Here is a 26,472-nt window from a genome sequence, read left to right as displayed (position 1 = left end):
ACATTAAGTACGTTTTACTTTTATACATTTATTTATAATTATATTATGACTGATTTAGTATTAGTGATGCTAATTAGTAATTACAATTTTAATAAGGTGAAAAATGGCGCAAATTACAATTTTTGTAGGTACACGATGGCGCAGATTACATATTGCCTTTTTATTTAGTTTTATTAGGCACAAATTATAAACTTAAAAAGTGGCGCAAATTACCAAAATACAATTTTAGATGTGGCGCAAATGACATATATATATGCATTTTTTGGGGGGTTGTTTTTGGCGCAAATTACATACACCCGGATTAAAAATACATTACACTTAATATGATATAATTTATATTTTATCGGTTATATTTTAAAATTTTTAATTAAATATAAGTTACCTTGATTTGTAGTTTTTAAAAAAAGGAACATATCAAACGTTTTTGATTATAAATGTGCGAAACTAAAATTAAAAAACTTCAATACGCTATGGAGGATTTTATTTTATGAATTAATTTTAGGTAATTTTGGAAAGTGAAAATTAATTTTATTATTGCTATACGGGTTTCAATAAAATATGTGGTTCTAGGACTAATAGATATTTACTACATTGCAGACATTTAGTGTTATTTTTCCTGATTTTACAAAATATATGGGTTATTATGCATTCAAGCGCACTTTCTAATAATTTGATTTAGATAATATGTTACAATTTTGCAAAACAACATCCTTTGATATATCTAAACGAATTGTCAACAAATCTATTTTCAATATAATAATATGATTAACATATCAGACAGTAGTTAGGCACAAAATACACCAAGATGGCTGGAGGATTTATGAATTTTATTTGCTTATTATCTATATATTGTGTTTTAATAGGTACATTTGTATAAAATAAATACCAAAATTTAATTATAACCAACATAATAGCCTACATTTTTAGTATAGGTGAAAAACGTTATGTTTTAGTTATTACTCAACACATTTTATAAGTTGTAAAAATAATAAAATGTCTGATTTGTAAGTTATTAAACATTGATTAACAAAGAACAATGTGTATTATAAAAACATGATTGTAGTTTAAAAACTATTATTACTTATAATTTATAAGACTATACTGATAATATAAGGATACCTATACCTATACAGTATACCTTATAATACCTAACTTATTATATTTAACAGACTTTAATGAAATTCCTATAAATTTTCATGTCTTAATAATTTACAAAACAAACAGTTTAAAACTTTGCACGATCATTTCAAATTTAAAAATATTTTTATGCCTAGCTACATTGTGATTATTCAAGAAAAGATAGTATATAGTATATAGATATATGAACCTAGATCAAATTTTAGAATTTTTCCGTAGGTAGGTACTCCATTGTGCGTTCAACATCGTGTTTACTAAAATTAAAAATAAGAGAGAAATATATTTATACAAGAGTCTTGCTTGGACAATTTCTTCAATGTTCCGTAAAATACATCTGCGTACCTACCTGCGATACGTACGAGAGAATAAGTCAATAGGTAACTAATATTCGCATGAGCTCTATTTAGCGTACTTAAAAAGAACTAATTGGACAAATAATATTCTTACAAGTTACTATCTCAATTATTATATGAACATAAATTATTTTATATAAATTTTACACTGAATGTACCTATAGTTGTTTAAAAAATTAAGTATTGCCAGACAGTTTTAACTAAACGAAGGAGAAGATATCTGACAATAATTAAAAGTTTATACTTTTGAATTATTTAAAACGCAACTCAACATTACTGCAAAAGGTACTAATTCAAACATCCACACACTTTTTGTATCACTTAAAAATCATTTAATTTTTTTGTAATCTTACATTATTTTGAACATGATGGCAGATTATACATAAGTACCTTCCTAAGTATGGTATAGTAATGATTAAATTTGGTGACTTGGTTATTATTGATAAATTTAATTAAAATTATATTTGATTTAATTTCGAAATGATCTTAATACAGTTTTAGTTTTACCTTCAGTTAATTTAATACATTAGGATGCTTGTAAAAAAACGCGAGTATTATAAAACTTAAAAAATATTTTAAGAGTAGGTATTTAAACATATTTTTTAAGTATTTGTATTTGTACTTATAAGTACTTTTTATAATTTTATAATTATATTTCCATATGCCAATGCCCAATTGTATGTATAAATTATTCATATCGAAGTAATCAAAACTATTGTTATCAAAAATATAATATTACATTAAATTTCGTCCTAAATAAGATCACCGTGAATAATTCAAAAAAGTTTATTTTACAGTTTTCAATATCCCCTCGAACTTTCTTAAAGTATATATTGTATAGAATTTTATATGTAAAAACTAAAAATCTGTGGATAATATAAATAATGTCGGTAATTGTTATACGTTTGTACCTATTATAATATGTATACCTACATAAACGTCACATGGCGGTGTGACATTTACAATTTAACCGTAATCCGGACATCTGTTCTAGTAAAAATAGGGTAAGATAACATATTATGTAAGCTGTATATACATTAATCGCAATAAATTGTAATTTGAAATTAAATTTAATTGATTTCCATATAAAAGCAGAACTATTAAAACTCTTGTAGCAGTTAAATGGGTTAGAAATTATATTTATTTTTTTTTTTCGATATTTGAAATACAGTCTCGAACGGCCAATTCGGGCATACATGTTTTTCAGAACAAATACAATACAACGTTGATTGACTGAATTGTTCACCGTGCAACCGGAACACACACGAACCGGTGTGCCGTTCGAAAATTGATGACTGATGTCTTTCTTTTCACTATGTACACCCTGTATGTCTGTTGGCCTATTATACCAACTCATTCTACTCTCTCTTTTATTTTTATGACACCGCACCATACAATAGTCCCCCATCCGATTGAACTCGATACCAACACAGCAATGCTTCCGCGGAGACATAAAGATGTCATGGTCAAGGATCCTAAATCCAATAAAAGTCAATGAAAATATAAAGCGTAAGTTATTGTTGTATATTGCTCGGCAGGGGGTTTTTATAGAGCCTAAAAAAATAAACTTTTATGTATATTTTTTAAACGTCATCAACCCTCCCCCCAAATATTTTGTACTAGATATCAAAAAATAATTTATGTCTAAGTGACCAATTCCGAACAATGCGTATAATACAGGTACGCTGCCGCTGTAAGCGCTTATCATCAAATAGTTCACATAATGTTATTGAGCATATTTTTAAAATTAAATATAGATCAAATATTACTCCTAATTAGTAATTTTAGTTTTACAAATACTACATATTTGAAATATGAGTAACATACTATATATCCGATATATTATATCGTTACTTGAGTCTATAGCCTATAGTAATGGTAGCTACACGGTTATCTAATATCTACAAAATATATTAATGATATTATGATGCAAATGATAATATAGGATATTTTAGTAGAATATTTTTTGAATAAGATAATAAATTAAAGTCAGTAGAAATTATTTTAAATAACATTAAACACTTTTATTGTACAATTTGTTTTAAAAGTTTTAATTGGGGTTAATTATATTAATTATGCTTTTCTCTTATAAGATATAAGTTATAACTTAATGAAAATCAATCAATAAAATTATATAATTAGTTATTTTTTTATAAATATAATCAAATCATGTTTATATTTGTTGTTAAAAAACACATTCGTTAAAAACAACACAAAAACAGAAATTATTTATATTATTTCCTAGTTTTTAAATTTAAATTATTATATTTATGTAAATATATTATCATCTGAAATCGATATTTTATCGAGTTTAACTGCTGTAGATAATAATATATTGAACATCGAATTGTAAGTTAAACAACCTACTTATAGAATGTAAATTGCAAATAATTTGTCCAATCTATTACGTTAAATTATCTTCATATTCGTTGTATACTAGGTACATTTTGTAAACACAATTTAACAGAATATGATATATAGGATTAATTTACTACCAATCACTATGAATTAATGTTGCCATTATTGAAAAAATGTAATTCATGTGTAAAACTTATAAGGAATTGTTTAAAATGTATGTTAATAATTGTAGTTATGACTGGAAATTGGAATAAACTTGTTAAATTAAATTTCTTGTTAATAATTATTAAACACTTTTTGCGGCATGAAATTTTTAATTTATGAAGTTGTTCTCAATAGGAACAAATTTTATATCTATAGCTAAATGTATAACAAAACGTGGTAATGAATAGTAATAGGCATAGGGATAAAATATTAATTCAAGAATTTTTGATATAGATTGTGTGTTTACTGTCTATATTATATAATAGATTTGTGGTAGAAATTGTATATTTAAGCATTTTTGAAAAATTATTATTTAAGAAATGTAAAAGCATGTCTATGAGTATTTTTATGTTTTTACACTCATAATAGTACCTACTTATTTTCTGATTGTATTTGTTGCAATAATATCAAAACACATTAATAAACGATTTTGTTTTATAAGTAGGTAGGTACTATTATAATGTACTTTATTACATATAATTTTTTAGTAATACGATCACGTGATAAAACTGTTTTATTTCATACATCAGTGTAGTCAATAATCAAAACTAATTTAATGTTTCCTAATTTTAACAACCGTCTCACGATAAAAAAAAAAGGTTAAAGCTTACAAACATCTGAAAAAAGTATAAAAAATAGGTTGGTTAAAACTTTGTGAATTTTAAAAATGCCATTGCAACCCAATCTATGTTAAGAATCATTAAGTACAAAATATTCATCCATATAATAATTTAGCAATTTACACTAATGCTTTTATTTTGATGAAATGTGTTTATTAAAAGTTATTTAAAACTTTTTAGATAGATCAAATAACTTATAAGCTAATATACTAAAATTGTATTCACTAAATATATTTAAAATTCAATTATTACTTATGAAATAAATAAATGTAAGAAACTTTATACGCTTAACCAGTTATTTAAATTCCAGTAAGAAAAACTTAAAAAGAACTTTGTACTGGATTTTTAAACATTAGGTATTTAATATAAACATGAATTTTTAACGATGAAATAATTAGCTTTAAATTTTGTTCTAAATGATTTAGAATAATCCAATAACTAAATACAAATGCGTTGGATAAATATCGTATTTTTTTATATTATGTTTCTATTATATATTTGATATTTTATTAGTTTAATAAAATTAATTTAAAGATGAAAGGTAATTCATTTATAATTTTTTTTTTTTTTTTTTTTATTGAACTTATAAACATCAACAGCAAAGGTTATTAGTTTTTTGTTTAATACATCATGAGTGATTTATAGAACTAAAATTTAAAAAGGTATATTTATTAATAGATACTATAATTACATTTTATGTAAAATTAAAAATTATACTTTTTATACCTATCTAGTATCTAATAGTATCTAAATTTAATTATTGGTTATAGTGTTTAAAAAAATCCAAATTATCATAAAATACACAATAATTGAGGAGATTTTCGAATATTTATAAAATCTTAAGTTATTAGGAATCAGTGGCGGATCCGATGGGGGGGGGGGGGGGGGTAATCGTGCCATCGCCCATTATAAAATTTATTGTGTATATTAATTATTAATTTTTGAAAAAAGCCCCTATATTTACGTCTATAAAATACTACTGCCCCCCCCCCCGTTATTTTTGGCTGGATCCATCCCTGTAAGAAATGCCTACTAAACGCTCAAATAAATCTTAATATATCTTTATAAAAATTGTATTTTATTTGTGTTATTTGATTGTTTAATACTAATTTTGAATATAAATAATATTCTAATCATATATAGGTACCTACTATAATTGTAAATTGTTTTCATATTCGTTTAACATTTTTTTAGAAATCATTAATCATCATATGTTCTAGAAACAGCATAATACCTATGTAAATAAAATATCTCATATTTAATTTCGTTTAATAAATAATTATTTTACTACATAATATTATAACTTATAGAGCTTTAAAATATCGAGTATATAAATTCCTAAAAATATAAACCCTCCGTGATTCAACCAGAAATATATGATTGCCAGGATAAAACTTGGTTTATTTTATAATTTGAATTATTGTTTTGTTGTGAAATTCACTATAAAACATACATTTTTATAATCTATAGGTACAATGTACATATAGGTTAAGTAGGCATCTTAAGTATGTTAAATTAAGAGTAGTAGTTAGAAATGTTTTATATTACATTTTGGAATCAAGCAAAACGCAAAAATTTATTAGTAGTTTTAATTGTAGGATATTTTAAGCAAACAATATACACGTAAAGAAAAATTCCATCTAACCATGATTAAATATAATATCTATGCAACTATGCAAGGTTATATAGTATCAAATTGAAATACTAAAAAATTATCAATTTTTAGAAATAATTAAAACCAACCTCTTATCCTTATTTCAAACATACTCGTAAAGTCATAGCAGATAATATTTTTTTTAAATTATCATTCGTAATGGTTTTCTTTTTTTTTTAAATTAAAATTACAATTAACTATATAACGCGTTCACTTACATTTTCTTGTTATTTATTCAACACAAACTATTTATGATGTATCACAGTATAATATCTATCTTTTAAATTTCATTTAAATTTCATATAAATTACGTAACCTATTATATTATTATTCATTCAATTTTAAACTAATATAAGTTGATGATAGTGGTGTACAGTTTTAATGTATGTTCATTTTCCTAATCATCTATGACAATACTCATTTAGTAATTTAAAAATATCAACAGGTCCAATTTTTTTCATCAACAAAATTGAAAGGAATTATACTTCAAAATTAAAAATGCAGTTTCCTCCTCAATTAATTTTTATGTCAAGGTCATACTGAAGGATTAGTTCAGTTAGTGACGAAAGATGGAGTTAATGTTATTTTCCAAGATGTGATGTTTTGAAATAATATGTTAATCTAATTTAAATTAGGTTTTAATATTTAGCAATAGAGTATGTATCCATAGTAATATGTCCACATTGATTTTAAGAGTGTCTTAAAAAGTAGAAGTTTAATTTTTAATTTCAATGCTGTTAAATTAGTTTTTTGATTTATAGGTATAGTGTAAATATAAATGTTTGATTAAATTATCATAATCACAACTTTATTTTAGTTCAAATATTATGATGGTAAAAGAATTATATCATTTATTGGATATTATTATTATAATTATGTTGTTATAATTTTAAATTGCTAAGAGAAAAGTTATAATATAAAATACAACGTAACGAAAATGTACTTAAGTGAATCAATTAATAAGCTATTTAATCTTATGGATCTATTTTAATATTTATGATTTATTTAAGAAGAAGAATTTCTTGTTGAGTTCTTCGAATTTAAAATGTACAGAAAATTATATAGTATTATGTCGTCTTTAAATTACAAAGAAAGTACATCGAAAATTGAAAATTAAAATTAAAAAATATAAAATATAATAATTAGAATAAAGTTATAAAAATGTAATTATAATAATAGTAATACTTAAATAATTATTGTATACAAGCAATGGGTTAAAATTTATTTTAAATATTTATACTTATATTTTGTTATTTTAGTTACTAAATCAAAATGTATCTATGTAATTTTTAAAGAATATGAATTAACAATAAATTAATACCTGATCATTTTAGGTTTCACATTCGATACAGTTCTCTGTTTTTCATTATTTCTTTAAAAAATGTTGTAGGTTTTGTAAATTTTTAGCCCAATAATACATATAATTATATTAGCTGATTTTGAAAAATATATGTCACAAACAAACATTTTAGAAAATTCCAATGTTTTGAAAAATTTCAAATAAAACTAAGAATCTAAAATATTACATTAATTTGTATAGGTGCATAAATTTGTTGTTTATTTGTTTAATTTATGTTGAGCAATGAACCGATTACACCTACTGGTTTTTAAGTAAAAATATGATTAGTTTGGGGTCAATGGTTTCTAAGCATATTAAAATGCCTTATGTTCCTTAATGATAGTTTTTAAAAATATTGTCTTGTATATACTTGCTGAAGTGTAACCGAAATTAATTTGAACCCAAACTACTTATCCGTTATAGGCGTTAGTTTGACTTTGTTGCTGTTTTACACGTGGCTCATCTTTTTATTTCTTCTGTTCCATGTAGGGGATCATCCTTTATGCAAAAGAAAACAATAGACGTTACCGAAACAAGGGGTCCTTCCGGTTCGCGGAGCAAATGATCGATTTCCGTCCGATGTTATTTATCATGTTATTTTGTATGCATATGGACTTCATTATCGTGATGTAATTTTTTTACATCCCTTTTGGCTACCTTTTCATAATATATATCCCTCACGGGTATTTTAACACACACCAATGATTTTTGGTAATAACATTAATTGTCACCAAACACCTATATGGCAAATCTGTTATATAAATGTTTATTTTTAAACTGTGGGGATTCGGTGAAGTGTGAAATGCCAACTACCATTTTGTATGTGAATGGATTGTGACATTTTTTTTTTCGTATTGAAGGGGGAAAATATAATAATTTCACTCCAGGAAGTTCTAAAATTTACAACAAACAGTTATAGGATTTGAAAAGTAGATAAATAGAGTAAAACAACATTATACATATATACGTAATACGCAATACGCGGGAATGAAGTAAAGTATGTTTTTGAAGTTATTTCGCATGGTCACAAGTATAATATTAATGACTTTTTTTCGAAGTAAAATAAGTTTATTGAACTACAATATTATGTCCACATTGAATACCTTCCAATCTATACACACTAAAATATTAATTTTAATATTATATACAAAATATATGATTATAAATATGTATGAAATATATTTTAATCTGACTAAGTTTTTTAATTAGGTAACTTGATTGTTTGGGGTTTCATCGATTCCGCCAGACTTTTTTATATTAGGTAATAAGGACAATAAGGTAAATCAATTCCGCCAGCATTTATTCCGCCGTAGTCTAAAAACAACCTAACGATTCCGCCAGGGAAAAAGTGATCTTCCTATTCAAAAATTAAAATTTTTTTTTTTTTAGAAATAAGCCTCAACTGCCAGGGTTATTGACGTTTTATAAATAATTTTAATTACCTTACATAGCTATAGCATAAAAATAATATTATATGAAATACCTATATAAAAATTATATATATATTTATATATTCATGTGATACATATATATGATAAGAAACGTTATCAAATTTAATTTGTATTATTTTGTATATACATTGAAAACTCTCTATAACGAATCTGAAGGGACCATATTGTGATTTCTTTCGTTATTGAGAGTAATTAATAGGCTTTAAATCAAATCAACCATTATACCTAAGTTAACTTAATGTTATTTAAGTAATATAGAGTTTTTCGTTGTAACAAGTTTTGTTATAAAGAGTTTTCACTGTAATATATATTGTGTTTAGTGTTGTTTTAATTATATTACTTATATTGAATATTAATTTATTTTGTATATATTATATAATACTTTATTGTATTTATTTTATTTATTTAACTGTTGTATTACGAGTACAATATAATATTTTTTATAGTATTAATTATTATAGCAGGTCCCTGTTTGAGGTGAAAATTGGTAGGTTCTCGATTTTTAGTAATCTACCTAGTAATTATAATTTTTTTATTGCACTAATTTAAAATGATTTGGTAAAGTTTTGTTCTTTGCACCTATTTTCTGATATTAGTCACAACAGTTTTTGAATAATTATTCCCCTACAGGGGAGGGCCAATTTTTTTTTTTTTTTTTTGAACTCGTTGATAAATGAAGTATTCAATTCGGAACTCTATTTATTATGCATAATAATATGAATAAAAGAACGCTTCACCGGATGTTTTACATCATATTGTTCATAACTGACAATAGATAAAAATAGAACAATGAAGTCTGATATCCAGTCCCCTATCCGATTTGTGAAAAATAAATGCATGACAAATTGACTCAAAGGTGTGACAGCCGTCAGGTATGGGGATGAATCCAGTCAGATGAGCCATATCCTTTTTACGGTTAGTTATAATCAAATGCAATTGAAACATGTTTTTTCCACAATTAAATCATAGGGCTTACCCCTAATACGAGATTAACCCTTATTTACTACTTGATTAATAATAATAATAACTAGAGCGACATTTTGAATATTTTATTATGAATAAAAATAATATTTTACTTTAAAATACATTTTTATATATTACTTTCATCAAAAAGTTAAAATAAGTTAGATTAATCTAATTCCTAACTTTTGAATTAATTTTAGCATTATAGTAATTCAGAATATAGATTAGTGTTAATTTTTGTATGGCCAATTCAATAATATATGTATTAACAAAACTTTCACCTAAAATCTATGAGTAAAATCTTTTCAAAGATATACCTATTTTCTATTTGCAATTTTAATTGGTGCTTATATTTATAGTAAACCTGTTAGAATACTATTGATTATATTTAATGAGATACTTGTCCACTTGTTAGTTCTAGTTCATAAAATAGCCGATTTTGTAATATAAATAAGAAATTAAATGAATTCATCTGAAAAATAATTTGGCTTGTTATTTACTAGATTATAATATATTTTTATGAATAAAATTAAATGTTAGTTATTATACATTTACATTCCAAAATATATGTTACTACATTTTTTTGTTCCTTGTCATATATAATTTACTTATACAAATTAATCTTGAAATGGTTGAACATTCATTTTAAAAATGTCAAATAATTGAAATACATTATCATAAAAAAAAATATATATATTAAAATTTGATTTACATTGGAAGGTAGTAAGTGTGAACATCCCGAAATGTATATTATAAAGGTGTTACCACTTTACAATTCAGGCCTTATATGATATAGGTACGTACCCAATGTAATAACTAATTTGTGTTACAAAAAAAAAATAAAATGTTGGGGGATATATGAAAGGGTGAAATCATTTTTACAACTGCACATTTTATTTATAATTACAGGGTATTGTAATATTGTCACTATACGTGATATTAATTTTAGCGTAGAGTCGTGAAACGTATACATTTATTAGTTTAGAAAATAAAGGTGGCATGTGAGGCATTGAACGACTATATAATATGAATTAGAATAAAATAAAATAACTTACTATGTATAATAAATTATAACTTTTAGATTCTGAGCGGAGCGATGATTTTTTCTTAAATTATTAAATAATAAATCTGAGCGCTGCAATATTAGTTGTCAATAGTTTTAAATAACGAATTCCTATAAACATACATTAATAACACCAGAAATTATTGTGCTTAAACCTTAAACAATTATAAACTTCTTTGTTAATGGTTTCAACTCAGTTTCAAGTGATTTATCGACATTAAAAATACTTACCTTAAACATATTGATTAGAGAAATAGATATCCAGATATCCAGTTACAAAATCAAAAGTTATTATTTTCTTTGAAGATTTATTGTGTTTACTTTATATAGCACACCATACTGTATTTGAATATAATATACCTAATACAAATATGGATGTCGAAAAATCACAAAATGTATCTGATGGTTCGTTGACTAAATTTCCTTTATTGGTAATACTTTCAGTAGGTAAGTAGTATTCATCTGCACATAATAATACTACAATATATGTGCATTATTTACATTTATACTATAGTGTGTTATAAAAATTATACTTCATGTTTTTCTACTCCTTTCAGTTACCTAAGTACCTAGCGCAGATAGTAGTAATATATTTCGGTCCAGTAACTGTGAAATTTGCCAAAAAATCCGATGAACCGAAATTAAAGTCTTTGTGAGTTCTTATATACATATATATATAATACGTAAGTTTGGTCTCCACCTCTGGGTACTTGAAAATTTTCATGTGAAATGTATTTATCATATACGTACATGGACACATGATACGTCATTTTAAATGATCGCTAATAAATTTGTATATTTTTATAATTCGGCTGGGTGTTGGCATGATATTTTTCTTTGTCACCTTCGTCCTTTCACGTTCTATACATTCAGCACATCTGTACATTGTGGATACAATAATATGTCAGCTTTACGTCTAAAAAAAATAATTAAAATATAGTAAACAAATAAAAAGTGACGAAGAAATTTTGAATGATAAATAACAATATTTCCAATAATAACGAATTGTTATTATTTATTACTGTTGAGATGCCAGCTGACATAAGAAGCAAGACTTATAGAGTGAAAGAAAAATCTTGGCTAGGACATGAGCAAATTAAAAATTCATAGTTAGGGTGCATTATAGATAGTATAGGTTACTTACCTATCTGGACGACCAGACTGACGTCGTCCCGAACACCGTTAAAAACCAAGAGAGAACAATCAGTATTGCAGCTTGGCAAGCTCGGTGGGACCGGTCTGATAAAGGCAGATGGACATACCGGCTCCTCCCTGACGTTGGGCGCTGGTTAACAAAGCCACCGCTAACCCTGACTTTCCGACTGACGCAGGTGCTTTCGGGGCACGGGTGCTTCCGGAGCTACCTGAAGAGGTTTAATCGGGCGGACGACAGTTATTGCGTATACTGCGTCAACCCCGACGACTCTGCTGAACACACGGTTTTTACCTGCCCGAGATGGATTGACGACCGCGTTCGGATGACTGAGATTATGAGGCGACCTCCGAACGCGGGTGACGTTGAGGAAATCCTGTGTGGTCCCCTGTCACATGACTTGCCAGAAGACGCCCAAGCCCGAAGAAGAATTATTAAACAGTTCGAAACTAATCGCCTGGAGTTCGTCCGCATGGTCGAGACGATTCTGTCGACCAAGGAAAAGGATGAACGCGAGGAAGAGGCCTTGCGAAGGGCATAGGGGAACGTGCGACCGCCCTGATGGAGATCGAAACATCCAGAGTGGTAGACTCCGGTCGGCTCGCCAATCGGATGACAGGCACGCGAATTCAAGGGCGGCGGACTCCGGTCAGCCCGAGAAGAACAGGAAGAAGCCAAGTAAAACTTGTAATGTAATTAATATTTGATAATGTCAATAAACGATGGCGGCGCCGCGGAAGCAATGCGAAAGCAGATCCCGCGGCGTCGTCGGTTAAAACAGAAAAAAAAAAAAAAAAAAAAAAAAGGTTACTTACCTATACAAATTAAAAAACACGAATAGTGCCTATACACATATTATATTTACACACCATGTGAGTTAATGAGTTTCATTCTCGAAGTTAAATTCCATAAAAATATTCAGTAAAAATTATTATGATACACAAAGGTTGAATGAATGATGATCGTTTTGTAAATAACAAAATATAACTTTATCACTTTTCCTTAAGAAAATCTATGTCAAGCAATTGAATGTATAACAATTTGATATAAATAGTTTTAAAAAAATAATATACTTCATGATTATACTCGTAACTCTCAATCATATTTTTTATTAAGCACCAAATGAAAATTATGGTAAATGTAATGAATATACTTGGATTTTGGAACACTATATTTTTTTTCAAATTTAAATAAATAACTTATTTTGATTTTTTTTTTAAGTTAAAATTTTCTCGAATGGACAGTATTAAAACCACTAATTATATGCAAATAAAAAAAATACTTATATTATTACAGTATATCTATTATTTTCTTTTATTGCAACCGTTAGTGAATCATATTCTGGTTATGTCATGTTTGTACTTCATAGCATGAATAATATGATTATGCGACTTTAAGTATGTTTTTTATCAATAGATAAAAATTACTAAAAACACCTATGAAATAATAATAATGATAATGATATAATAAAATGTGATTATTTGAATAGGTAACATTTTTTCTTTGTATATGAACAATATAGTATATAATATACTATAATATACTCTCCAATAGTATATTATTATTATTTATTTATTCCTCCAAAAAACAAGAACATTGGGTACCGCTAAGACTCTCGTGTTATTTTTTAGAAAATACTGAAGTGTATATAGAGAATCTACTTATATAAGTTAGTCTTAATATAATCCATGTAATAATGTACCCGTGCCAATGAGTGGTAAAGGGATAGGATAGGGTATATGGATATTTTTAATAGTGAAAATATTATCATCTGTAGCGTTTTGACTACGAGCGTCAAGTGACAATATATCATATTTAAAGCTCAAAATGCACAATGTTGATTCTAAATTAATACACTTTAGTTTATTATGTATCTATTGTACCTATTCAATTAATATACCAATTAATTATTATGTAAATTTAGTAAGTATACTTATATACTGATATAATCTCCGCCGTCAGCTGTGTCAAAAAGAAGCGTACCTACTGATATAGTTTATTTAATACTTTTTTTGATATTTTTATCAAATTAAAAATCAAATTTATTTTTTAAATTACAATTTTTATTATTATTATATTATCAATTTAAAGCGGATGACGTGGTTATGTATTTTGAATATCTGTGATGGTATAAGGTACCTGACAAAAAATGTAAATTTATAACAAATATTTGATTATCAAATACAATTTTATGAAATGCCTACCAGTTTTCTATAAATATTATTGAATGTTGTTCTATCAAAATACAATTGATATTTTTTTCATTCTTTTTGAAATTACTTTATATCGAAAAAATAAAGTGTAATTTTCAATTTTATCGCTTCTTTATAATATTATGAATGTCAATGAAAACTGTTGTGTGATTTCTCCCCATAAATAGGTTTAGATCGAAAACTTAGATAAAGTACCTAACACCGGGAGAAAAATGTGTATCATGTGGAGTTTTGGGATTATACGCATTTAATCATTTTGAAAAATATGTGATACATAAATAAATATCCAATAAAAAGAAAACTGTCGAGCTGTAGGTATAACTTTTAAAAATATTATCAAATTTTTCTTTCTTAAAAATTTTTATTTATTAAATTTTTAGAAATGAATCTTTTTTTAGTACAAATATGTAATAGACATAACTTGTTTTCTAATAATTGATTTACATAAGTATACACGAGAAATATAGTTACCTACTGCAGTAATTCACATTATTCTAAGAAAAAGATAGAACGGTTTAACCTATGAATTGGTTTATTTGACATATGGTTGGTGAAATATCGTATATATATTGTTACTATAAAGAAATTATAAATGGAACATATTTTGATGCGAGTGATTAGGGAGAGGACAGTTGATTAGTTGATAAACACTTAAATTAGGTAATAATAAAATAATTGATGATGTAGATTATGTAATCAATTATATCAGACATTATTTATTATACTAGATACTGAAAATTATATACTATAAATGCAAATATTAGTAAATTAGAAAATTAGAAATTAAAGATTGTTAATCTCATAAAATAAATATTTTGAACATCATATATTAAAGCAGTAAATGTCATTCAAGAATATATTTAAATAATGTTCTTTTCTTAGTGACAAAAAATTCTATTATTGGAATTCCAACGTGTAACGTTTTAGCGAAGACAAGTTTTTGATGGTTATTGAAATAGGGAGCCAGTTGACAAATCTAACATTCAATTTAAAACTCTCGAAAAGCGTATTAAATTCATCGCCCGCATCAAGCGAAAATCCGTGGTGTCATTACTAAAATGCTTTTAGAACATAAAAATATTTAAAAATTTATTGACGTTAATACCAAAACAAATTCTTGTATACCTTCACATAAATAAAAATTTGTATCTAATTAGTAACATTGTTTAAATAGAAGATTACGTAATTCATAAAAAGAAAATGTACCTACCTACTTAATAAACGCGAGAAATGTCTAACAATGTAGATATTATATTATTGGATACATTGCATATATGCATAACAATGTTATTGTTTTCTACTTAATATATTATTGAAAAAACAATAAAAGGATGTTGGCACATAAAAATAAAATAAATTGGTTACAATTGGTTTACTATAAAACTTACTATCATAGGTTATTTTATATCTTTAAAAAATCTAACTTCGCATAATACCATACAACTAATAAATATTATTTTTTTTGATAAACTATATTTTTTATGATATATATAACATAGTAAATAATTATAGGACCTATAATTTCGTAGAATCTCTTTAGTCATCAATGTTAGTAGAATATTCAGATATTTATTAATATCGCACTATTTATAATTTTTGGATTTATGACTTTATATGCCCATAATAATTGTGTATGCTCACGTGTGTGTAAAAAATATACACAACATTATTCGTTATTCAAATTTTATTTTTTTTTAAATAAACCCCTATCATCTGAAACTCAACAGATCATTCAAATCCCCTAATATCTGCTATTGGCTCTAACATTATTCCAGTCGATTATCGTCGAAGAATTAATTGATGATGATGCAGACATTTAAAAAACGTCATTCGGGGGAAAAATCGAAACTACTTAAAATTAGTATTTATATTAAAGTATGACCATTGGATGACTACTTTGTTCAAGCAGATATATCACATTATAACTCTTAATAATAGGCTCTTTGTAAATATTAAATTAACAGACTGTACCTACTATATATGTATATACTCATATATAATATATATTATATGCATAATTGAGTTTAAAAAAAATAAATGTTTACAGGTAAATTTAAAATTGTGTAGTAAGTTTACCTTCACAAGTAACTACTATGTATGTATTAAATTATGTTCTTTTTCTACATTTATTCAAACTTTAATGAAGATAAAATTATTTTAAAGCAGTTGGGATTTTTAAAAAAATAAACTTAATACATTTTATATAAAAAAAAATAATCGTTTAATCCGATTGCTATAGGCTTAAATAGTTTTAAACTCATTTTGAAAAGTCTCCGCTTGATATTTTAATTTTAGTGATAATCGATTAATAAGAAAAAACCATTAAGGATTTTAATTATACTTTCGATATTCGGTAATTGTTATTTTAGTGTGATTATAGATGATTACAGGTCAGTTATATAAAAAATAATATTCTTAAAAAATATTTATTTCGTAATACATGAATCATTTATTTTATTCTTGACGTTTGATTAAATCATTTACATAAACACTATACACAATTAGATATTTGTAGTCAATTCTTAACGCTTTGGTGTTCATTTTATACACAGTTCTGTGTTAATTTCACGTTAAGCAATGGTTAAAATAATTATTATTGGTTGCTATAATGCTATAGAAAAACTCATATTGGTTAGTGGTTAATATAAAACACCTATTGAGTTTAAAATCCGTTAATACTGTTTATATTTTTTTAAATCGTGTCAATATTATACAACTGGTAGTATTTTTAAAACTACTTTATCTTTTTATTTTATTATTATTATTTAAAAACTTTTTCTGACAAAGTCATCTAAACTTAGGTACAATGTACAAAATTTTTAGCTATTTATAAAGACGATATTAACATAATATGTAGTAAATAACTAGGTTAACAAATTAGCGATATACCTAAGTTTAGATGACTTTGTCTGGAATGTTAGCGAGATTTAGGATAGTGTTACAAGCAATGAACGATATACAATAGAATTTTCAATGAAGATAATCTAATTTAGGACGTCATGAGAACGACCACGTTTTAGTCTTCGATTAATGGGGCTGACATTTAACCCGAAATGTTGCGGACCGCTTGCTTTGCGTAGTTGACAGAAGAAGCTTGCCGATAGATCATTTATGTATTTTAAAACTACTAAAAAGTTATCGTCGAAACACTCTCATAAAAGTTTAAAAAATTAGATTACTTGAATTAGTATTCTTATAGTCGAAAAGAATCGATTTTGGTACGTTGCAAATCATACCTTATAAGTTACCTTAACCTGTCAGTTATCAACTATTTAGGAACTTTGATAGGTACGTTAAATGTGTATTTTACTAGTAAGGTATTAAAATTGCAACCAGATGTTTAATCGAATAACACTCATAAATTCAAATAGTTCAATAACTGTTAAGTATTTATATTTATAGAAGCAGAAAAATGTTTGCACAATTTTAAATATTATTTGAAAAGAAATTATATTTAATAACAAGCTAATTTTTTTAAAAATTCAACTATCAACATGATAATCAAAATACGAGCGTATATATATTATATTAGTAGCACAGTATTATATACCCTGCACCATTATTACAGCTAATAATTCGCCCATGCATCCGGACATCCGGTTGAATTCGGGATTTGTAGTTACTGGTTACTATAATCTAGTCTGATTCTTGCAGGTATAGTAAGTTTATTGTCAAAAAACTCTGCAATGCATCCTACCCATAATGTTTTTTGAATTATTATGATATAATCACGCGGTATTATGTCATTTGTCAATGTTCAATCGAACATGGCTTACTCAATACATTTTAAATATTATTATTATGATTATGGCGATCGTGGAAAATAAGTGTTATCATCACTGTGCGTAGAATGACGTTTGAAATAATATATTTAATAAACACACACTGTTATCAAAATAATAACAGCCATAATACACTCTTATAATTCGGTTGAATGGTGTCGCGCGGACAAACAAGGAAAACGGGGATTATCCGTCATAATGTTTCAATATTATAATGGTGCACGTACACACACACATATGTACTTATATATATAGATATTATGTACGTGGCAATTATTACCGAGTGGCTCAGTGCAATGCAAACGAAAAAACAAAACGTACCTATATACTGCTAAGTACACCTATACTGTCATCAAAATATTATATAATAAGTATGTGTTTTATATTATTGGCCGCTCTTAATCCAGTTCAACAACCCCCCCCCCACGGGTTCTGTTGTACCGTGTTGATAATGTGCAGCGCGTACAACCACCCGCCGGTAATCCGTAATCGGCCACAGAGGGTGGTCGGAAATCAATTACACCCCTCGCCGTTGCTCTAAATCCGCGAATTCTTTTTTTTTATGATTTTTATTATTTCCAAAATCGTTTTGCGTCATCCGGACTCCGCGACGGCGGCGTTAATCTGACATCCTCGGCGGCGGCGTCGGAAGCACAGTCGAACCGATTGTGGGTCACGTCACACGGTTGTTTTTGTTGTTATTATTATTACTATTATTATTGTTCCCCCATTGGTCGCGAGCCTGGAGGGGCTCTTCGCTATACACTATAATATTATTATTATGTAGGTACACGCACACGGACACACACATACACACACGCAGCCAGACTGCCAGAGTGGGCACTTACGCACGCACCGCTCGTCGTTGCGGGGATAAAGACCAGTTTTGTAGCGATTTCGTTTTATACGCATACACGTGTGTGTGTGTGTGTGTGTGTGTGTGTGTGTGTGTGTGTGTGTGTGTGTGTGTGTGTGTGTGTGTGTGTGTGTGTGTGTGTGTGTGTGTGTGTGTTTTTATATATCCATCCACGTCCACCGGTCCTCCGGCGGTGTCAGTGTGCTTTTGTGAGTACTGGGCGACGCGTCCATTCGGTCCGTTATTACGATTATTATTATCATTATTAATGCACCGACCGCGATTTTTTTTTTTTTACAACAGCGTCTTAATAATATAGAGCAATGACGAGCTTTTGATGAGTTCAACTTTACATCGTTTAAAATCATAAATCATAATACTGAGTTGTTATTATTATTGTAGATTTTTGTATTTTTAAATTAATTTCACAAACTATAGTCGATCATTCGCCGGCCCGTGTATTAATCGACCTTTTATTACCTATTGTGTGAATTCTATCTAAAGATTATCTCAATCGATTTCTCGCCTGACGATACTCCATCGCATTGTTCTCGCATCTGATTGTTCGTTCTTTATTGTAATATATCGTTTGTTTTGCGTTTTTCTTCCGAGTGTGCGTTTTTCGGTCACTTGCGATTGTGCGTAATATTTATTGACGTGCGTCACGTTCGTGGGTGTAAGCTGTAATTGCGGGGGCGATCCGTGATCGTCGTCGACATCGATAATCATGGTTTGGCGCGCGTGCGGTGGCGGCTGATGCGAAATGATCGATATGCAGATGATCGACAGGCTGGCCCAAGACGGCAAACAAGACGGGTAACTGATACGACATTATCATTATTATTATATATATATAGTGTTGTTAATTAGAAATTAGTGATTATTGCCATGACTCGACCTTGTTGAGTTTTCCTCGTGGATTGTGCTCAGTTCTCGCCGTTCTGAATATTATAATTATAATTATTACTATTATTGGGTACCTATACAGAATATAGCATAAATATGACTAATATCATATAGGATGACCTAGTCATCGTTTTAGGAATTTTTTTTTATTGGTAAAACTATATTAACGCGTTGTTTGATGTTTACGCTACCTGCCAGTTTTTTTTATTTATGATATCAAAACAAAGTAATAAATGTTTTTAATCCAGTTAAAATTCGAGTCATGTATTTATAATAGTTGTCTTTGGGTTAAATTGTTTTGGCTTTTAAATAATATGAAAAACTATTTTCCAAAATAAAAACTTGTTATGTTTTAAAAAAGTAATTTTAAATTTATAATTAAATTCGTTTTCATTTAAATTATAACAATGAATTTTCGCTCAGATATATAACAATTCATTTAATAATACATATAGATTGACAAAACATAGAATCTACAAAGTGGCTTTTTTTTTTATTTAAATAAAATAATAATTTAAAAATAAAATTAGATTTTGATTTCGTTCTAATATTTATTATGAAAATTTGATGCCAGGCATATAAAACGTTATGCGAATTATATTAAAAGTGTGACGATACCAAATTGCATCGCAAAAGTAATCTTATACTTGAAGTAAATCAGAACGTACTATGGTAGATACTAGATACCGGAGTTATATTTAGATACGGAATTTGTTATTTTTGTTTGACATAGTTTTTGATTTACCCAGACAAACTTTAAGTGCATGCAACTTTCATTAAAATAAGTTTCAACCTCACATTTAATTAGATACCTGTCCTATTTCATATTAGCAGTCAGCAAATCTTAAATTCATAAATGATGTTAAGTTTTAATATAATTATCTTATAATGATTTATAAATTATGCTAGGTACCTAGATATTTAGTTGAATATTAATAAAAAATAATAGAAAATCGTGTACTTACCTAAATATGTGTAATAAATAACAGGTTTAAGTAATAAAATAATACTTCACACACAAAAAAAAAAAAAAAAAAAAATACGTACATACTGTACACTGGAAATTTTTCTCACAATTGCATTGACTTATAAAATAACTAAGAAGTACCTGTATGTAGGTCAACTGAAGATTTGATACATTTTTGCGATATTATAGTTGAAAAATACTAAATTTATATACATTAATTAATTAATCATATTTTGTGTAATACTGTAATCCATCATTCTTTAATCTAAAAACTACAGTTAGTCATAGTGACAAATACTCATACATTAATCTATCTACTACATGTAGGTATACGATATAAAGGAAAGATCTAAATTAAAATTGTATATGAATAAATTTCAACAATAATTTTAAAGTCTTAAAAACACAATATTTTGTTTTTAAGTACTTATCGTATATAAAATTATTATTAAAATTTTCATAGTAGTAATTTATGCTGTACGTCATCATTACCTATATTATTATATTCATTATGTGTTCATTAAACGACGATTTAAAATTTTAAAAACATACTTTGAATTTTTTTTATACACGCATTAACGACCAATAAAATTAAAATATCGACAGTTTTAAAATGTCAATTAAACGTAGTTTTAACGGGATGATGAGTAAATTATAAAATTTGTCTTCATTATGGACTACTAGACTACTGTATAATATTATAAATAAAACAAAACTATAAAATATTAAGTTTAATAACACAAAATTGTATTCTTTTCAAATTCGAGTATGACTTTTATGATGTTGCATTGAACTATTTAAAATTATGTTTAACACAAAGCATTTAACGATTGCGCAAAACAATCGTGTTCTTTGGTAGGCACCAAGAGCCGGGAAAATGCTAATATACGCGATAACCCACGTCAAAACACATCCGGTATCGTTTTACCTGAATTGTGTCCACCCAACGGGTTATCGCTGTCCGAAATCTCCGTGGGGATAATATTATGTTTCTGGTCAGTACATATATGTTATTATTATTTTTTGTTTGTGGACCAGTTGCGTCATAATAAATCAAAGCAACATAATATGTCGAACGTTTTCTCTGGCGGATTTTGTTTTTTTTTAAATTTGAATCATAATACGATCAATGCGCGTTTCGAGCAACATACATTACATATATTTATACAATACGCATAATAATAATTAAATCAAATATTGTATATGAAAACATGTGAATCGAATTGGGTAATCTCGAGATGGCATCATACCGTCGCCGGGTTGCCATCTATTCTGTTCCGTGTCGCGTGTCTGTGCCACTACAAAGGTGAACTCACAGGACGGGATTCATCAGCAGGTTGGGTTGAATTTTATTTTTTTGTTTGTCACCGGTTACCTAATACAATACGCGCGTTATACCTATTAACATGTATAACTGATCCGATTAAACCACACGATGAGGACCCCCCGGACGACGATGGGTGTTATTACTTATTATATTATTATATGCGCGTGGTCCAATGATGTGGTCCCGATGTCGATGAGCTTGTGTATGCATAATATTGTGCACACGGGTAAAGGGAACGAGGGGACGTGCCCGGAGCTGGTTTCGGTTTTCACTTGACAGTAGCTAATAAATTGTTATCTGCACAGTGGCAGAGGGGAAATTTCTAAGAGAATAAGTAATAATAAAAAATAAATAAATCTCGGCTACCACGTACCTATGTGTAATGTATTATAAATGTATAAAGGTACGTACAACAAACGCGTGTTGTGCTTAAGCAGTCACCCGTCAACGTTGTTTTATGATCGCAAATCGTTTGCAATGGTTAATTTGGTTCGGCCAACGCATCGGAAACGAAACTGTGTGGGTTACTACAACTATACAACTATACGTAATAGGTGTAAACTAGATTAAAATTGTATTATCATTTATCTTTGATATAGGTAATAGGTATATATACCCTTTGTAGTTTTTAAGTAACCAAATTAACAGGATTGAACTTAAAATCTAAAGTATGAAAAATTGAAAACAATTATGATTTTTTACTGCAATACTATAAACTCAGATTTGATAAATCTACTAGGGATTTATTAAAGTTTATGATGTGAATATAGTCGTAATGTTATTAAAATGTAACATGTTTATGGTTCTTAGTCGAGTAATAAATCATAAAACTTTTTTTTAATCACGGCTCCATCATAAAAAAACAACAAAAACTTAAAATCGATAATTTATTTGCCAAACTGGTTATATTAAAATAAAAAAACCTTATCGAGTATTGTAATTAGTGTGAGAATTGGTTTTGGTTTTTGGAGAATTCAGTGTATAATAACACTCTTTAAATTTACCGACTTACTATTATAGGTACCAAACGATTAGTTTGTACTTTTGGTTTTTTGATAAATTAATTTTGTTATACTTCGTTGAAAGGTTCTATCTATTATGTTTTATGCTGAGGATTATAAAATACTTGAATGTTCAATAGTGAATTATGAGTATAGGTAATTAAGTTATTAACGTTATTCAAATATTTGAAAAAGGCCATTAAAAAATGTAGGTACCTAATATTAATATGTTTTGTATTAGTATAGGTATTATATTTGTTTGAGTTAAATTTAAAAAGATAAAAAATAATCATTGAAACAATAAGTGATATATAGGTATATATGTTATATATTCGGATATGAAGAATTAATTTACCCATTTGGGAAAAAAAATTGTCAAAAAATTAAAAATGACTCTTTTTATGAACAAATTAACCATATATAATTTACTGTGTTAATTTGTGCTATAGTTGTGTATGAAGTAATATTTAGACTAATATGACTAGTAGATACTCTCAAAAAAACAAAATATTAGTAAATATAAAATCGAGTAAAAAAAAAAATCACCCGGTGACAATAGGATAATAGTATTTGAAAGAAGAGTTACCTACAGACGGTTGGACATTTTTATGTTTATAAAAATTACCACATGTTTATTCAAATATATTCATAGCCAAGACACAATTACTGATCCGAGTCTTCGTATTATAGATGTAGGAAAGAAAAAACAATTTACGTTCCCCTTCATTCGCTGCTTGTATGCGATTCCCCCGTGCCTGGACAGGTGTGTTTCGTAAAAACTCAAGTCACAGTTGGCCACTAAAGAGGGGTTAAAGCAAGAGAACTCCCTTTCATCATTTTCAGCGTCTAAGTATGAGTGGTCGACTTTTTTTCTTCTACGTCCCTCGCGATTGTGTTTGCGCCGCGTACGATTCGTTATTGTCTGCGTATATCACGGGCGAAAACAGCTACTTTAATACTTACTGCCTTTTACGGGAGTGGCGAAAAGAAAAAAAAACGGTCATCGACCTCCCGCTAGCTTTTCAAAGGCTGCACTTCTACAAGTGTTAAAAACTAACCACCCATGACCGTTACACAATTCTACGCGAGCAGCGAGCACCGCTAATGCGAATGATGCAACAGTTTGGATAACGTCTAAAAAAAAAAGACTGCGAATAAAATGGGATCAAATGATATATACCTACATAACTGAGTAGGCGTATTATAGTAGTAGTCATCGTATGCCTTTATAGAGCACGTGTCTATCGCCACGAGTAAAAAATATGGAATGCACAACTGCAGATCCACGCGGGAAAAAAAATATTTTTGAATTACTTAAATTTTTTTTGTTTTATTTTTATTCTGTTGTCAAATCTGATAACGGCTTGTTTTTAATCCTTCTACTTCCTATATAGTTGACCACAGTAGTATATACAATATATATATATATATATAAGACAAGAAATGATTCTTTTAAGGCGGTAGTTGGTCTGACCACTGATCATTTATTATTTAAACATTCGTGATAGCCTGTTTAAATCTCCGTCTACCGCAACTAATATTACACTAAAATGTTTTGTTTTTAAATTTCTATGATTAACCACGATGTTATGACGCGTAAAACCGTAAAACACAATAATAATATACGTCTATATATATATATATATATACATGAGTGTGTGTATGTGTCATATGTGCGTGTGTCGTTCTTCTCATTTGGGCTTTAGATTTACGTTTTGACTACTTGAATAGTCAAATGCGATGTGTGAACTACATATTTATATGACTCGTTAGTTTTTAAATAATGTACAGCTTATTGTTATTTTTTTATTTCACTCAACCCTTTTATTCGATCGAAAAACATGTACACTCCGGGGAGCGTTTCTCACATTTGAGTGGCCTATATGTCAGTATATGTTTGCTCGACCAAGGCTCATTGAACTTTTGTTACAATTGAAAATAAAAATTCAAGTGTGCACTTGACCACTCGACGAGGGCGTAATGACGATTCTCAAACACTCAACCCGCGACTGCAGTTTGCGAAAAAAAAAAAAGCAAACGTCGCATTTGATTCCTTTATAGGTAATCTGTAATATACAATATAGTCACGATTATTTTACCATTATGACAAAACCACAAAATAATTGACATAGTATATTGTTATGATTATGTTGGAGGTCTTAGTGTTCTGAACCGGTTTCTATTGGTAATTTTCTTGACATTTTATGACCGACCCACACTTCTTGTATTATATAGTTCGCCTCGTATGTGTTCGAGAGGTGATAAAATGGATGGACTTGTAAAATATCAAATAAAATGTCCCAGTAAATGAAGTTATAAATTAAACCGGAAACTAATCATTATTTTTATGTTATTACGTCAAGTATTGTGAAATGTTAATTTTAAATTTAATTGTCTGTAAGGGCTGTACTTGCATCACAGTTTTGTTTCGACCAAGCCGCCGTAGGTGTAGGGGTAAATAAATAAAAATAAAATCAAGTGTTTTATTATAATTTTTATTATCTCTTTATATTACTCATTTATTATGCTGACGCCTACTATAAACCACTGGTGGATATTTATTTTACGTTTTAATTTGCTTTATTTTGTTTTATAAGAGATAGTATCATAATAATTTTATTACGTAATATTATAACTTAATAAAAACTATAGAATAGTGTTATTAATAATTTATATTATTTGCACATGTAGAAGAACAAATATATTTTATTTTATTTTTATTTTGTTAACACATAAAGAGCTTGAAAACCAAATAATAAACAATAGGTACCTAATATTTATCAATAAATATTGATTTTAGTTTATGACAACCAATTTACACTTCAAACCGTATAAATAAATAATAATGATATTATATTATGTTTTTAAAACAATAACAACAAGCTATTTATTTTATTAGAGCTACAGACTTCAATGATATAGATTATCAGCCTATAATATTAAATTAATTCGTCCTTACAAGCTTGCATTTTTTTTATTTATTTTTTTTTATCAATGTTGATATGTTTGAATATTTAAAAATAGTAAATTATTGTCAACCTAAACTATAAACTAGTTAAAAAGAGACTTATGGATTTACGTATAATATGTTTAACACCGTGATTAGAGTTTTTCAGAAAATTATT

At 27.6% G+C, this 26,472-nt stretch overlaps 1 protein-coding gene across 2 annotated transcripts in view; it reads left to right on the top strand.

Moving 5' to 3' along the window:
• RapGAP1 (Rap GTPase activating protein 1) overlaps window positions 1-26,472 on the top strand; it is a 201,603-nt gene that overhangs the window by 41,201 nt on the left and 133,930 nt on the right. Inside the window, exon 1 of one of the 2 annotated variants that reach the window (XM_089221748.1) lies at window positions 19,361-19,962. The exons of the other annotated variant lie outside the window; for it this stretch is intronic. Coding sequence (XP_089077874.1) covers window positions 19,910-19,962 — 53 coding nt within the window. The 5' untranslated portion in view covers window positions 19,361-19,909. Of the gene's footprint in view, window positions 1-19,360; window positions 19,963-26,472 lie in introns of those variants that run through there. 2 annotated transcript variants of the gene reach the window in all.

This window comes from Diuraphis noxia, unplaced genomic scaffold (assembly GCF_037042655.1).
Source record: "Diuraphis noxia isolate RWA-SAM2 unplaced genomic scaffold, SU_Dnox_SAM2 contig0002, whole genome shotgun sequence".
NCBI lineage: Eukaryota > Metazoa > Arthropoda > Insecta > Hemiptera > Aphididae > Diuraphis > Diuraphis noxia.
The sequence above is the reverse complement of the archived record's forward strand: the minus strand, read 5'-3'. Positions and strand labels throughout refer to the sequence as shown.